At 49.7% G+C, this 17,500-nt stretch overlaps 1 protein-coding gene and 1 pseudogene across 1 annotated transcript; both read left to right on the top strand.

Annotated features, from left to right (window-relative positions):
* The window catches only part of LOC138215010 (hereditary hemochromatosis protein homolog), a 3,249-nt pseudogene extending 993 nt beyond the window's left edge, over window positions 1-2,256 (top strand).
* An 8,527-nt stretch (window positions 2,257-10,783) lies between these two features.
* On the top strand, window positions 10,784-12,975 carry LOC138215014 (major histocompatibility complex class I-related gene protein-like). The gene has a single exon (XM_069176944.1). It carries the CDS (start codon window positions 10,797-10,799, stop codon window positions 11,718-11,720), a length of 924 nt encoding a protein of 307 aa, XP_069033045.1. The 5' UTR covers window positions 10,784-10,796; the 3' UTR covers window positions 11,721-12,975.
* Window positions 12,976-17,500: the final 4,525 nt, after the last annotated feature.

Here is a 17,500-nt window from a genome sequence, read left to right on the forward strand (position 1 = left end):
AAATGTATAAATGTAAAAGTAGTTCTGTAAATATTATTAAATTGATATTTCCCTCTTACCCATAATGCTTTGTTCCCATCAGGTTCAGGACGACACTCAATGTGGGTGTTGGCTTCGTCCATCTCAGGGTCAACTGTGTTTCCAGAGTTCACTGCTGTCCTGATGCTGGACGACATCCAGGTTGGTTACTATGACTCCACGATGGACCGGGCGAAGAGGGTCGGGGGTGGAGGTGAGAAGGAGGCGAAGCTTGATCTGGGCCAGGACGGCACGTATGCGCTGCAGGATATTAACTTCGCCATGAGGAAGAGACTTAATTGGGACAAAGACAACTTCAACCTGACAGGAGTCGTCGTCCATCAGAGGCTGACGGGCAGCCGGTGTTCTTCATGTTGAGGGACGCCAACAACAGGCAGGAAGTAGAAAGCATCATGTATAACATGACGCACTTCACGTACGCCGGCAGCAACAACTGGAAGATCTGGTGGGACGTGTGGAAGAGTACGTACGCTCAGACGCTCTACTCCAACTTCTACCTACCGATCTGCGTCCGGTTTCTTCAAAACCTTCTGGACCGTGAGAAGAACCTCGTGATGCGTCGGGTTCGACCTCGAGTCCGCGTCCTAACGAAGCAGGTGGTGGGCGGAGCTCGAGTCACCTGCCTGGCCACAGACTTTTACCCTCGCCACATCAACCTGACGCTGCTGCGGGACGGCCGGCCCGTGGACGAGGACGAACTGACCGGCGGCTCGGTGCTACCCAACGGCAACGGCCTCTACCAGGTGAGGAAGACGCTGACGGTTGACGACGAGGAGCTGCGGAGGAAACACAGCTACACCTGTGCAGAGTCTCACCTGAGCCTCGACAACCGAATGGAGGTGAGCTGGAGGGCCGAGTTCTCGCGCTCGCACAGAGTTCCCGTCGTCTCCGTTCCCGTCGCCGTTCTGCTGCTGGTGCTGCTGGTGGTGGTGCTGTGGTGGAGGAGGAGGAGGGCAAGGTAGGACGGCGTCGCCATGGAAACACAGGAGGAGGAGGCCGAAGACCAGGACCGAGCTGCAGCAGCAGACCCGGTGACGTGTGAGTGCCCGGAGTAACAACCAGGAACACCTGCAGCACCTCCCTCTGAACTGTCTTCTGGAAATACTGGACTCATGCTACAAAACTTACACGTTACACATTCCCTCAATCTTTTTCATGATATTCTGCCCGCTAGAAGGCAAAAGATGTAAAAACTCTGTAATCTGGTGTTGAGAAATGTTTGTTTTAGCCGTTGAAGTGAAACACGACCCCCTCACTTGTTACAGTTTACCTGTTGAATGTTTAAAAACGGGGAACTTACCATCTTATTTTGACTCTATTCCAACCACAGGCTGCATATAAATAGACAAAAACTTCCTGGTCGGAAAAATGAGGTCATTGAGAAATTTCTTTAAAGTGTGATACCACTGAAGGCCACTAGGGGCTCCAACAAAGACTCCATCAGTCAATCATCACGGTGTCATTAGATAAACTCCTTCTGGAAATAATCCTTCATTCATTAGAAAAGAAGATTCAAAAAGACCTGTTTTTGGGGGCGTGTCTGTTTGATTGACAGGCCTGTGGTGCAGTCAGGTTACAGCTATCGGTGGGCGGGACGTAGTATCGTCAGGTTTCCAATCAGATTGGTCAGATCCACCGCCGGCTCCTCCCCCAGCTCGTCCAAATATGGTCACTTCCTGCTCCAAATAACGAGATAGCGACGGCCCAAAACACCGAACTCGAAGCTCACAAACCGACGGGTGACGTCGTGGTCGGTTTGAAGCCTCCAGCGGTTTGATTTCACGTTCTCCGTTTGTCTGTTACGATTTTGTCAAGGTCAAAGTTCAAGGTCACTGTGACCTCACGTTACTCTCATCCAGTCTGTCCCGTAAGACAATATTTCAGGAAGGCCTCCAGGATGTTTCCTCAAATTTGTCCCAAACGTTCATCGTGCCTCGATATCGAACCGATACCATTTTGGTGGTCAGGGGTTAAAGGTCAAGGTCACTGTGACCTCACATGTTTCCTATTCTTGTCAACACAAAATCTCAGGAATGCCGTGAGGGATCTTCACTTGGACATATGGATGACATGTATAGATTTTGGTAATCAAAGGTCAAAGGTCAGTTTCAACATGAACTTTCATAAATTTGCAGCTTTAAAGTTTCAAGCGTCAAATTCCTTTTTTGTTTAAACACTGGAAATCTTTTCTTTGTATTTTTGTCAGTTAAATAAAGTTTCAAGACAGTTTTAAAAAAACAAATCACAGGTTGTGTTTTCAATTTTTGTTTTCTTTTTTCTTGCATTTAAAATTTTTTTCCCAACTTTTCCAGAAATAAGTTTTTAAAATCAGATTTAACTTCAGAAAATGTAGAACCGAACCTGATGACTCACCTGTGACACCTTTCTTTCTCCGGCTGCTCAGAACTTCTCTAATCTGCCCGGAGACAGCTGACTGAAGGATGCTGATTGGTTCAAAGTATTTCCGTAGAGAACGTGAAAGAGTTGAGAAGCAGAACCAGACGGAACGAATACTGTTGTGAATTCTTCATGGACAGAGACAACACGGTTACGACGCTCTTATCTTGAAACTTTATTTTGACGCCGCGAACTGTTTCCGTTTCCGGTTGCGCTAATCGTATATGCTACGCAGGACCGACAGTATGGTCAGATCGAGTCATTGATGATGTCATAGTACTGTAACTTTGGATTTATGTGGTAAACGGTTCCTTTTATAGCTGTACTTATGTTCTTAAGTGCATTTGGTGTTAGTAAGTGTTTGTTATGCAATTAGCCGTTCAAATAATAGCCCAACGCTGAGCTCAGTGGATAATCTGGCTAGCGAGCCTGTATTCCTGTGAATGTGTATTAATGCTTAATTAAGGTTAACTATTGCTGATAATTCAGTTCTGTAATTCACTTTCTGTGTTTATTTCAGAAACTCCATCTGTCAATCATTCCACCTGTCAATCATTCCATCTTTCCATCTGTCTCCAAGTTATAATACTGTGTGCTAAACTCAATCCAGTAACGTGTGGAACCATCAGATGTCTGTGTTCTCTGACTGGAACCCTGTAGTGGTCAATACTCATCTGTACACCAGCCTCTTGGGTCGAATCCCCAACAAATGGTCCTTCGAGCCGGATTAATTGACTACCACAGAAGATGGCATCTGAAGATAGATTTACCCAACAGCCTCATTTCGAAGATCAACAGCGTCATGTGAGACATCATCGCGTCCCCAAACATCTTGAGGACTACGTCCTCGCCTACAGTCCACAGCGACCTGCCCTTCCCTCCCACTCTACAGAGGAGCAGAGGATGCAGCCTCTTATATGGACAGACGTCCAGCCTCACACAGCCCGAGCTCCGATGTCCTGCTGAACACCACTTCACTGAAACGACTCATCGAATCCATCTCTAGGAATGAGAAGGAAGAGGACGCTGAAGTGGTTCAACTGACACACAAACTCCAGCAGTATGAAACCAGACGTTGTCGTCAGGAGCTGCTGGAGCACATCACTTCCTTCCTGATGGAAGAACAGATGGATGAGGGTAATGACACCAGGAAGAGCACCACCCCCCATCAACACCCTCATCTCCCTCAACCCCAGATGTCTCTCTTCTCCCCAAGTCGCTCGCTTTCAATGCCAGAGGAGCTGGCAAAGGACACGGAGCCTCAGGCTGGTGGACCTATAACAGGACACACGTCTTGGAGACCAGAGGTCGAGACCGAAGTTAGAGCCTCCACTCCTATAGCAGGAGAACAGAGACTAAATTCTGTTCTTCCAGCCTCATCGGAGCGTTCAGGCTCCTCGTGTTCTGTAATGTCATCAGGCATGATGACACCTCCTCTGGTCCAGCAGTACCCTACCAGGCCAGACCCATTGCAGCCTCATGCCTCAGGGCTGCCTCGCTCCTGTGGTGATACAGGACAAGTACGTGGACAGTTGATTGCTACTGCTCCGGTCCATGAGCCTATAGCGGTCTCTTACAGCTATCCAGCCGCACAGCATTACCACTCACCACAAGTGATGCCTCACGCCTCTTCCAACTATGGTCCAACTCACTATGCTCCAGTGCCTTCATCAACACCAGCACTCGAGCAGACTCTACCTGTCCCCAGAGGTAACTCATCTACAGTTCATCAGATGCAGCTGCCATCAGGTCAGACTGTGACCCCACACAGCCCTGGTCTGCCACACCGCTCTGCATACGGTGTGCCAACACCCAAAATCCCAGACTTCTCCACTGACAGCGAAAAGGAGTTTGCTAATCTGAAGCTGGCTGTAGATAACCTGCTTGAGCCTCATACAGAACTGTCTTAGAAGTACAAATATCACGTGCTACTCGAACATCTTAAGCTGTTATGTGGTGGTGTTTACCAGGACCCAAATGTAGGCTCACAGACTTGGGTATCGGTTCCAAAATACAGTATTTATTTCCATCAATAAAAAGAGACAAACAAACCAAAAGGTGTCACCTACTTGCTTCCAAGTCGGGAGGGCAACTCAACCGACAGATCCAGGGTAGGTAGGTAGGTAGTTACTGTATTAATCCCAGAGGGGAAATTTTTTAGTCTCTCTCTCCCCTTGAACCCAGTAATGTCCTCCATACCGGTCCACACCTCCCTCACGTTGTTCTGCTGGAGTTTTGCCTCCAGCTTCCTCCTGTAGGAGTCCTTGCACTCTCTCATCTTCTCCTTCAGGTGGCGCTGCACTCTCCTGAGCTCGTCCCTGTCCCCAGACCTGAAGGCTGCTTTCTTCTTATTAAGAAGAACCTTCAGGTCACTGGTGATCCACAGCTCATTGTTGGGGAAGCAGTGTCCAGTCTGGGATGGTACGGTGGTGTGTTCACAGAATTTAATGTATTAAATTTAATGTAATTTAACACAGTCCGTCATGCTGTTGATGTCCTCCCCATGTGGTCCACACAGCACATCCCAGTCTGTGGACTCAAAGCAGTCCTGCAGGGCGTCTTTAGCCTCCTGTGTCCACCTCTGGGACCTCAGGGAGACACGGCTGGCAGGGCAGCCAGCAGACCAGCGGACAGGACCGCTGGAAAAAACAGAGTCTATATCCTCTGAGTCGGGAGGGCAACTCCACCGACTGGTGACTCCGACAGGGAGCTCTGCAGGTGGAACTGGAGCCAGACGAACGGGAACGGGAACAGGACGAACGGAGGACGAACGGAGAACAGACGGAGGACAGACGGAGGACGGACGGGTGGCTAACTAGTGAACCGACAACCAGAGGAGTACAGGGGCAGGGTACATATAGAGGTGATCAGGGAGATGCAGCACACCTACAGGTGGTGATCAGGGGTGAGTGGCTGCAGCTGCTGGGACCGGTGAGGGGCGTGGCCACAGGAGGTGAGGAGAGGAGGACACAGAACAAGTAGACAGGGGACTGAGGGGACACAGGAGGAGAGGAGATCGGGGGCAAAATGGAGGAAAACTGGACTCCTGACATTTATTGAGTATCTGCAGGTGCAGGGAAAGCTGAATAGCACAAGTCTCAACCCCTACAACCTACAAGATCTTAATGGATGGCTTCAAGGTAAAGCTCAACAGCAGCGCCTGTCCAGCAGATTGGTGCAGCGCTACCAAACTGGACAACCCCAAGTTAATGGAAGGGAGAAGTTCACGTCGAAAGTCAAAGGTGAAGGTGTCTCTGTATATCACAGTACAGGGCCTCCTCCGCAGAGCCCCTCCAGCAACCACACACAAGCTAAGAAACCATTCAAAATATAATGCCTCTTCTGTGACAGCAAAGAACATTACATCAGTCGCTGTTGCAGTATCACAGAGTAGGCAGCAGTTGATCTGGACAAGTGGATAACAGAGGGAAGGCGCTGTTGGAAATGTGCGCGTACTCATCGTGCAACCTCAAGAAACCATGCAGCGACTGCAGTGGTATTCACCTCCAAGTCCTTCACGGCGTAGTACAGCATCAATCCATCAACTCACAGTCAGGGACCACAGAAAGCAGAGTCTACCTGACACCCAGCATTACATCGAGCAAAGTACTGCTGAAAGTGGTCCCCGTCCTGCTGCACAGCAAGTTAAAGTCTATGGAGACCTTTGCTATCCTGGATGAGGGCGCACAGAGGACTATCATCCCGCCACAGGCCGTCCAACAGCTCCAGTTGATCGGTGAGTCCGAGACTCTTGCCCTATGCAGTGCGGACAGACCTTACACAGCTACAAGGGTCAAAGGTCAACTTTCAAATCTCCCCCATAGATAACCCACAGAAGCGCTACAAAGTGCAGGGAGCATTTACAGCTGCAGGTCTAGACCTGGTAGAGCAGACCTATCCAGTGCAAACACTCCAAAGATGACACACTCACCTCGTGGAATCCCACTGAAGACTTTCTTTAATGCCAATCCAGCGGTGTTGCTCAGATCATCTCACGTACATCTGATTACTGCCACTAAGCCGGTACGTAGAAGAGCTAACAGGACCTGTTGCCATCCACACTGCCCTCGGATGGGCCTTGCAAGGTGCTGAAAGGTGTGGATCCCAGCCAACTGCAGTGCAGCAATGTCTTTTCACCACAGTTGTTCCTCCTAATGACCTCCTGTACTGAAATGTGGAGAAGTTATGGCAACTCGACGTTCTGCCATTTCGTAACGGGAAAATAGTAGTTCGTTCCCGTGAGGACCAAGAAGCCATGAACCTCTTAGAGACAAAGACGGAGAGGTTCAACACTGAAGGAGTTCAATGCTATGCAACCCCCCTCCTGAGGAGGAGAGGAGTCCCTAAACTGAACAGCTCGACTCATTCAGTCATAGTTCATCTGTGAGCCAGAGAAACGGCTCAAGAAGGATCCGGGGAAGGCAGCTATCTATTCGGAGAAGATTGGCAAGCTTATCCGGGCCGGTTACGTCAAGAAGCTTCTGCCTAATGAAGTGAACCAGTCTGAGGAGGCATGGTATCTCCCCCATCACCTTGTGTGCCACAACAAGAAGCCACATCTGGTCTTCAACTGCTCCTACAGTTATCAGGGTGCCTCAATGAACGACCAACTGCTACCTGGACCCTTGTTGGGGCCGTCGCTGCTCGGCGTCCTATGATTCAGACAGCATCAGGTTGCTGTGAGTCATCCACGCAATGTTTCATCAAGTTCGTCTTCTGCCTGAGGACCGACCACTCCTCCGGTTCATCTGGAGAGATCTGCACTGTGAAGACCCACCAGATGTGTATGAATCAATGAGCAGCCGGTGCTGTGCCATCTTCGCTTTACAACAACACGCTCGTAACCATGGAGAAAGCTATCCTGATGCTCTGCAGCATAGTTTTTACGTGGACAACTGCCTTGAGCGCCTCCCCAGCATGCCTGCCGCCACGCACAGAGTCAATCAATTGCGTACCTTACTAGCAGAGGGAGGGTTCGACCTCAGACAGTAGGCCAGTAATCAACCTACCGTGGTAGCGCATCTCCCCACTGAGACCAGGTCTTCTGCTACGGAGCAATGGCTGAGTCAGAACCGGACCGATCCGCTGGAGCCCGCCTTGGGCCTTAAGTGGAACTGTGCCACTGATACTCTTAGCTATCAGTCCCGTCTCATTGAGCATGCAGCGCTGACTATGGGGACATCATACCAGGTACTGGCTAGCCAATATGATCCTTTGGGGTTCATCGTGCCTTTCACCGGGCGTGCCAAAGTACTCATCCAGCAGCTCTGGTCCAAACAGAGATGATGGGAGGATCCTGACCTGCCTACAGCCCTCCGCCAAGCCTGGGAAACATGGGAGAATGAGCTGCAACACCTCAGTCAAGTATCCATTCCCCGCCGTTACTCACCAGTCTCCGTGGAAGATATGTATGAACTCCACGTCTTTTGCGACGCGTCCGAGCGAGCAGATGGGGCAGTGGTCTACCTCACAGTACATGTAGGAGGCAACATTCACACTTCCTTTGTGATGGCTAGGTCAAGAGTAGCTCCCAAGAGGCAGCAGACCGTGCCACGTTTGGAGCTCTGCGCTGCGTTAGCTGGAGCTCAACTGGCCAAGCTCGTAGAGACCGAGATGACGCTCACTATCCGACAGACAACCCTTTGGTCTGACTCCACCGCAGTTTTAGAGCGGCTCCAATCGGACTCCTGTAGGTATGAGGTGTTTGTCGGAACCCGTGTATCTGAGATACAGGAGCTCACTGATCGACAGGCCTGGAGGTACGTGGACACCCGGAGCAACCCAGCCGACGACATAACCAGGGGTAAGACCGTCTTGGAGCTGGCAGAGCCCGGTCGTTGGAGTCAAGGGCCTCCATTCTTAAAGCAGAGTGCTGAGCACTGGCCAAAGAAGCCTGAGCATGCTACAGCAGTGAGCTCAGCTGAACTAAAGGGTATCACGTTCTGCTGCCTCACAACAGTGGAACCTAAGGACCATCTCCCTGATGCTTCTCAGTTCAGTGTATGGAAGGAGCTGGTAGAGGCCACTCGTCAAGCAAGCCAGGGTGTTCAAGGGGCGGCCGAGGGTCCGAAATATCACCAAACTACTAACCTCCAGGATGCGGAGATCCTTCTGCTGAGGAGGTGTCAAGCCCATAGCTTCCCAGAGGAGGTCACCGCTCTCAAAGCACAGAAACCGGTGCCAAACCACAGCCGCTTGGTCAGCCTCGCCCCAGAATGGGACCCCTCAACCTGCTTAGTCCGGGTAGGAGGGGGGCTACGAAGGCTGCAGAATACAAACAGAGGAGAGATCCATCCGATTGTGCTCGATCCAAAGCACCCAGCAACGAAGCTGCTCATCAAACACATGGACGAACGTCTGCTCCATCCGGGTACGGAGCGGGTGTTTGCAGAACTGCGAAGGCAGTATTGGATCTTGCGAGGACGACAAGCTGTCAGACACCACCAGCTCAAGTGTCCATCCTGCCAACGCTGGCGAGCTCAGCCCAAAGTCCTGCAGATGGCGGACCTGCCACCACAGCGCCTCCAGCTCCTCTGTCCACCTTGTCCACCACTGCAGACAGAAAGCTGGGCAAAGGTTAGCACACACACACACACACACACACACAAACACACACACACACACACATACACACACACACACACACACACACACACACACACACAGACAGACAAGCACACACTCTCACACACACACACACACACACACATACACACACACACACACACACACACACACACACACACACACACAGGCAGTTCACTCAGACACAGAAAGTGAGGAACAGTTTGTAACTTCTGTAAATCAGAGCATCAGCGCCCCCTGTAGGCTGAACAGTAAATTACAGGTGATCAGGTGACTCACCTGTGACACCTTTCTTTCTCTGGCTGTTCAGAACTCTTTTAATCTGCCTGGAAACAGCTGACTGAAGGATGCTGATTGGTTCAAAGTATTTACGTAGAGAAAGTGAAAGAGTTGAGAAGCAGAAACAGACGGAACGAATACAGATTCAGATTAATCAATATTTTCTAATACAGATCGATCAGATTCAGATTAATCGATATGTTTTAATACAGATCGATCAGATTCAGATTAATCGATATGTTGGTCTTCCAGCTGATGTTTGTGTCTCTGTTCCTCCTCCAGACGACGAGTTCAGGTACTGAAATTCTGCTGTAAACAAGTTTCTGTGCTTCAGTGTTTTTACGAAGGCTCACCGGTCTGTTCATGTCTGATCTTTATCAATTATTTTGATGATTCATCATTTTAATGACTTATTGTTTTGTTTCTAAGAGGTCATAACATTGAGATGTGTCATCATGTCCTACAGACTTTGATGTTTTTAGAACTTTTACGTTTTAAAGCTGCTGCTGAAGTAATGCAAAGGAACTAGAGGAACACTGTCCTCTACAGGCAGAGACAGGAACTACAGGAACACTGTCCTCTACAGGCAGAGACAGGAACTACAGGAACACTGTCCTCTACAGGCAGAGACAGGAACTACAGGAACACTGTCCTCTACAGGCAGAGACAGGAACTACAGGAACACTGTCCTCTACAGGCAGAGACAGGAACTACAGAAACACTGTCCTCTACAGACAGAGACAGGAACTACAGGAACACTGTCCTCTACAGGCAGAGACAGGAACTACAGGAACACTGTCCTCTACAGGCAGAGACAGGAACTACAGGAACACTGTCCTCTACAGGCAGAGACAGGAACTACAGAAACACTGTCCTCTACAGGCAGAGACAGGAACTACAGGAACACTGTCCTCTACAGGCAGAGACAGGAACTACAGGAACACTGTCCTCTACAGGCAGAGACAGGAACTACAGGAACACTGTCCTCTACAGGCAGAGACAGGAACTACAGGAATACTGTCCTCTACTGGCAGAGACAGGAACTACAGGAATACTGTCCTCTACAGGCAGACACAGGAACTACAGGAACACTGTCCTCTACAGGCAGAGACAGGAACTACTGGAACACTGTCCTCTACAGGCAGAGACAGGAACTACAGGAACACTGTCCTCTACAGGCAGACACAGGAACTACAGGAACACTGTCCTCTACAGACAGAGACAGGAATTACAGGAACACTGTCCTCTACAGGCAGAGACAGGAACTACAGGAACACTGTCCTCTACAGACAGAGACAGGAATTACAGGAACACTGTCCTCTACAGGCAGACACAGGAACTAGAGGAACACTGTCCTCTACAGGCAGAGACAGGAACTACAGAATATAGTGTCTGACAAATGTATAAATGTAAAAGTAGTTCTATAAATATTATTAAATTGATATTTCCCTCTTACCCATAATGCTTTGTTCCCATCAGGTTCAGGACGACACTCAATGTGGATGTTTGCTTCGTCCATCTCAGGGTCAACTGTGTTTCCAGAGTTCACTGCTGTCCTGATGCTGGACGACATCCAGGTTGGTTACTATGACTCCACGATGGACCAGGCGATTAGGGTCGGGGGTGGAGGTGAGAAGGGGGCGGAGCTTGATCTGGGCCAGGACGGCACGTCTTTGCTGCAGGAGATGATCTTCAACATGAGGGAGAGACTTAATTGGGCCAAAGACAACTTCAACCTGACAGGAGTCGTCGTCTATCAGAGGCTGACGGGCTGTGAGGTTCTGGACGGGCAGCCGGTGTTCTTCATGTTGAGGGGCGCCAACAACAGGCAGGAAGTAGAAAGCATCATGTACAACATGACGCACTTCACGTACGACGGCAGCAACAACTGGAAGATCTGGTGGGACGTGTGGAAGAGTACGTACTTCCAGACGCTCTTCTCCAACTTCTACGTACCGGTCTGCGTCCGGTTTCTTCAAAACCTTCTGGACCGTGAGAAGAACCTCGTGATGCGTCGGGTTCGACCTCGAGTCCGCGTCCTAACGAAGCAGGTGGTGGGCGGAGCTCGAGTCACCTGCCTGGCCACAGACTTTTACCCTCGCCACATCAACCTGACGCTGCTGCGGGACGGCCGGCCCGTGGACGAGGACGAACTGACCGGCGGCTCGGTGCTACCCAACGGCAACGGCCTCTACCAGGTGAGGAAGACGCTGACGGTTGACGACGAGGAGCTGCGGAGGAAACACAGCTACACCTGTGCAGCGTCTCACCTGAGCCTCGACAACCGAATGGAGGTGAGCTGGAGGGCCGAGTTCTCGCGCTCGCACAGAGTTCCCGTCGTCTCCGTTCCTGTCGCCGTTCTGCTGCTGGTGCTGCTGGTGGTGGTGGTGCTGTGGTGGAGGAGGAGGAGGGAAAGGTAGGATGGCGTCGCCATGGAAACACAGGAGGAGGAGGCCGAAGACCAGGACCGAGCTGCAGCAGCAGACCCGGCGACGCGTGAGAGCCCGGAGTAACAACCAGGAACACCTGCAGCACCTCCCTCTGAACTGTCTTCTGGAAATACTGGACTCATGCTACAAAACTTACACGTTACACATTCCCTCAATCTTTTTCATGATATTCTGCCCGCTAGAAGGCAAAAGATGTAAAAACTCTGCAATCTGGTGTTGAGAAATGTTTGTTTTAGCTGTTGAAGTGAAACAAGACCACCTCACCTGTTACAGTTTACCTGTTGAATGTTTAAAAACGGGGAACTTACCATCTTATTTTGACTCTATTCCAACCACAGGCTGCATATAAATAGACAAAAACTTCCTGGTCGGAAAAATGAGGTCATTGAGAAATTTCTTTAAAGTGTGATACCACTGAAGGCCACTAGGGGCTCCAACAAAGACTCCATCAGTCAATCATCACGGTGTCATTAGATAAACTCCTTCTGGAAATAATCCTTCATTCATTAGAAAAGAAGATTCAAAAAGACCTGTTTTTGGGGGCGTGTCTGTTTGATTGACAGGCCTGTGGTGCAGTCAGGTTACAGCTATCGGTGGGCGGGACGTAGTATCGTCAGGTTTCCAATCAGATTGGTCAGATCCACCGCCGGCTCCTCCCCCAGCTCGTCCAAATATGGTCACTTCCTGCTCCAAATAACGAGATAGCGACGGCTCAAAACACCGAACTCGAAGCTCACAAACCGACGGGTGACGTCACGGTCGGTTTGAAGCCTCCAGCGGTTTGATTTCACGTTCTCCGTTTGTCTGTTACGATTTTGTCAAGGTCAAAGTTCAAGGTCACTGTGACCTCACGTTACTCTCATCCAGTCTGTCCCGTAAGACAATATTTCAGGAAGGCCTCCAGGATGTTTCCTCAAATTTGTCCCAAACGTTCATCGTGCCTCGATATCGAACCGATACCATTTTGGTGGTCAGGGGTTAAAGGTCAAGGTCACTGTGACCTCACATGTTTCCTATTCTTGTCAACACAAAATCTCAGGAATGCCGTGAGGGATCTTCACTTGGACATATGGATGACATGTATAGATTTTGGTAATCAAAGGTCAAAGGTCAGTTTCAACATGAACTTTCATAAATTTGCAGCTTTAAAGTTTCAAGCGTCAAATTCCTTTTTTGTTTAAACACTGGAAATCTTTTCTTTGTATTTTTGTCAGTTAAATAAAGTTTCAAGACAGTTTTAAAAAAACAAATCACAGGTTGTGTTTTCAATTTTTGTTTTCTTTTTTCTTGCATTTAAAATTTTTTTCCCAACTTTTCCAGAAATAAGTTTTTAAAATCAGATTTAACTTCAGAAAATGTAGAACCGACCGTGATGACTCACCTGTGACACCTTTCTTTCTCCGGCTGCTCAGAACTTCTCTAATCTGCCCGGAGACAGCTGACTGCAGGATGCTGATTGGTTCAAAGTATTTCCGTAGAGAACGTGAAAGAGTTGAGAAGCAGAAACAGACGGAACGAATACTGTTGTGAATTCTTCATGGACAGAGACAACACGGTTACGACGCTCTTATCTTGAAACTTTATTTTGACGCCGCGAACTGTTTCCGTTTCCGGTTGCGCTAATCGTATATGCTACGCAGGACCGACAGTATGGTCAGATCGAGTCATTGATGATGTCATAGTACTGTAACTTTGGATTTATGTGGTAAACTGTTCCGTTTATAGCTGTACTTATGTTCTTAAGTGCATTTGGTGTTAGTAAGTGTTTGTTATGCAATTAGCCGTTCAAATAATAGCCCAACGCTGAGCTCAGTGGATAATCTGGCTAGCGAGCCTGTATTCCTGTGAATGTGTATTAATGCTTAATTAAGGTTAACTATTGCTGATAATTCAGTTCTGTAATTCACTTTCTGTGTTTATTTCAGAAACTCCATCTGTCAATCATTCCACCTGTCAATCATTCCATCTTTCCATCTGTCTCCAAGTTATAATACTGTGTGCTAAACTCAATCCAGTAACGTGTGGAACCATCAGATGTCTGTGTTCTCTGACTGGAACCCTGTAGTGGTCAATACTCATCTGTACACCAGCCTCTTGGGTCGAATCCCCAACAAATGGTCCTTCGAGCCGGATTAATTGACTACCACAGAAGATGGCATCTGAAGATACATTTACCCAACAGCCTCATTTCGAAGATCAACAGCGTCATGTGAGACATCATCGCGTCCCCAAACATCTTGAGGACTACGTCCTCGCCTACAGTCCACAGCGACCTGCCCTTCCCTCCCACTCTACAGAGGAGCAGAGGATGCAGCCTCTTATCTGGACAGACGTCCAGCCTCACACAGCCCGAGCTCCGATGTCCTGCTGAACACCACTTCACTGAAACGACTCATCGAATCCATCTCTAGGAATGAGAAGGAAGAGGACGCTGAAGTGGTTCAACTGACACACAAACTCCAGCAGTATGAAACCAGACGTTGTCGTCAGGAGCTGCTGGAGCACATCACTTCCTTCCTGATGGAAGAACAGATGGATGAAGGTAATGACACCAGGAAGAGCACCACCCCCCATCAACACCCTCATCTCCCTCAACCCCAGATGTCTCTCTTCTCCCCAAGTCGCTCGCTTTCAACGCCAGAGGAGCTGGCTAAGGACACGGAGCCTCAGGCTGGTGGACCTATAACAGGACACACGTCTTGGAGACCAGAGGTCGAGACCGAAGTTAGAGCCTCCACTCCTATAGCAGGAGAACAGAGACTAAATTCTGTTCTTCCAGCCTCATCGGAGCGTTCGGGCTCCTCGTGTTCTGTAATGTCATCAGGCATGATGACACCTCCTCTGGTCCAGCAGTACCCTACCAGGCCAGACCCATTGCAGCCTCATGCCTCAGGGCTGCCTCGCTCCTGTGGAGATACAGGACAAGTACGTGGACAGTTGATTGCTCCTGCTCCGGTCCATGAGCCTATAGCGGTCTCTTACAGCTATCCAGCCGCACAGCATTACCACTCACCACAAGTGATGCCTCACGCCTCTTCCAACTATGGTCCAACTCACTATGCTCCAGTGCCTTCATCAACACCAGCACTCGAGCAGACTCTACCTGTCCCCAGAGGTAACTCATCTACAGTTCATCAGATGCAGCTGCCATCAGGTCAGACTGTGACCCCACACAGCCCTGGTCTGCCACACCGCTCTGCATACGATGTGCCAACACCCAAAATCCCAGACTTCTCCACTGACAGCGAAAAGGAGTTTGCTAATCTGAAGCTGGCTGTAGATAACCTGCTTGAGCCTCATACAGAACTGTCTTAGAAGTACAAATATCACGTGCTACTTGAACATGTTAAGCTGTTATGTGGTGGTGTTTACCAGGACCCAAATGCAGGCTCACAGACTCGGGTATCGGTTCCAAAATACAGTCTTTATTGCAATAAACAAAAACAAACAAACAAACAAAAAGGTGGCACCTATCGTGTCCACTTGCTTCCAGTCGGGAGGGCAAATCAACCGACAGATCCAGGGAGACACGGCTGGCAGGGCAGCCGGCAGACCAGCGGACAGGACCGCTGGAAAAAACAGAGTCTATAATCCTCCGATTCGGGAGGGCAACTCCACCGACTGGTGACTCCGACAGGGAGCTCTGCAGGAGGAACAGAAGGAACAGGACGGACGGAGAACAGACGGAGGACGGACGGGTGACTAACACATGAACTGACAACCAGAGTTGTGCAGCGGCAGGGTACATATAGTCCGGGGAGGTGATCAGGGAGATGCAGCACACCTGCAGGTGGTGATCAGGGGTGAGTGGCTGCAGCTGCTGGGACTGGTGAGGGGCGTGGCCACAGGAGGAGAGGAGAGGAGGACACAGAACAAGTAGACGAAGCAACGAAGCTCCTCATCAAACACATGGACGAACGTCTGCTCCATCCAGGTACGGAGCGGGTGTTTGCAGAACTGCGAAGGCAGTATTGGATCTTGCGAGGACGACAAGCTGTCAGACACCACCAGCTCAAGTGTCCATCCTGCCAACGCTGGCGAGCTCAGCCCAAAGTCCTGCAGATGGCGGACCTGCCACCACAGCGCCTCCAGCTCCTCTGTCCACCTTTCTACTCAACAGGTGTCGACTGTTTTGGCCCTTACCTGGTCAAGATAGGCAGGAGGACGGAAAAGCGCTGGGGTGCCATCTTTAAGTGTCTCAAGACCTGCAGCATCCACATTGAACTCCTCAACTCTCTGGATGTAGATGCCTTCCTCCTTGCTCTTCGTCGATTCATCGCGAGGCGCAGCAGACCGAAGGAGATACTATCAGACTGCGGTACCAATTTCCGTGGCGCTGAGCGAGAACTCCGTGAGGCTTTCGCAGCCATGGAACCACAATTGAAGGAACAACTGATGGAATACCGGATCGACTTCAAGTTCAACCCGCCGAGCGCTCCTCACTTCAGTGGAGTATGGGAGAGAGAGGTTCGTTCCATAAAAGCCGGCCTTGAAGCTGCAGTTGGAGGCCAGTCAGTCTCTGAAGACGTCCTCTACACGACCTTAGTGGAGGTCGAAGGGATCCTAAACTCGAAACCACTAGGGTATGTGTCAGCTGATATTGCTGACCCTGACCCCATCACTCCTAACATCCTTCTCATGGGGCGGCGGGATGCATCGCTAACTCAAGTGGCCTATGCCCCCGCAGGCATGGGAAGACGGAGATGGCGCTACTGTCAAACACTTGTGGACCAGTTTTGGATCCAGTTCACACAGAACTATCTGCCCACTCTTTAAACACGGCAGAAGTGGCAGAAGGCCGCTGATAACATCACTGTGGGTTCAGTCGTTCTGATCATTGACCCATCGCTTCCCAGGGCTCGGTGGCCCATTGGGAAGGTTTGTAAGACAGTCCCTAGTCAGGACGGATGTATCAGGACCGCAGAGGTCCTGGTGAACAGTAAAGTCTACACAAGACCAGTTGCTCATCTGATCCAGCTCCCTGAGCTCAAGGATGATGCTAATGATGCATGAAGAATTCCTGTTATTACACATTTGCTGCTCAAATGTGGGGGCGGCTGTTGCCAATTCTTCATGGACAGAGACAACACGGTTACGACGCTCTTATCTTGAAACTTTATTTTGATGCCGCCAACTGTTTCCGCTTCCGGTTGCGCTAATCGTATATGCTACGCAGGACCGACAGTATAGTCAGATCGAGTCATTGATGATGTCATAGTACTGTAACTTTGGATTTATGTGGTAAAACGGTTCCGTTTATAGCTGTACTTATGTTCTTAAGTGCATTTGGTGTTAGTAAGTGTTTGTTATGCAATTAGCCGTTCAAATAATAGCCCAACGCTGAGCTTAGTGGCTAATCTAAAGGGCGCACGGTGGTGCAGTGGTTAGCATTGTCGCTTCACAGCAAAAAGGTTCCGGGTTCGAATCCGGTCCTGGGCCTTTCTGTGCGGAGTTTGCATGTTCTCCCTGTGCTTGCGTGGGTTCTCTCCGGGTTCTCCGGCTTCCTCCCATCATCCAAAAACATGCACCTCAGGTCAGGTTACCTGGCGCCGCGCTAGTGGCAGCCTGTTGCAGCAGCTCCCCCCTGAGAGCCCCCCTGCTGTAGTGAAGACATTTCCCCTCGGGGATTAATAAAGTGAATAAAATCAAAAAAATCAAATCAAATCAAATAATCTGGCTAGCGAGCCTGTATTCCTGTGAATGTGTATTAATGCTTAATTAAAGTTAACTATTGCTGATAATTCAGTTCT

The sequence above is a fragment of the Embiotoca jacksoni genome, unplaced genomic scaffold (genome assembly GCF_022577435.1).
Source record: "Embiotoca jacksoni isolate LCO1_2020_lvr unplaced genomic scaffold, fEmbJac1.0.p SCAF_106, whole genome shotgun sequence".
Taxonomy (NCBI): domain Eukaryota; kingdom Metazoa; phylum Chordata; class Actinopteri; family Embiotocidae; genus Embiotoca; species Embiotoca jacksoni.

Excerpts from the sequence above, each read along its gene's own strand:
- LOC138215014 (XM_069176944.1), top strand. The coding sequence starts at position 10,797 with ATGTGGATGTTTGCTTCGTCCATCTCAGGGTCAACTGTGTTTCCAGAG.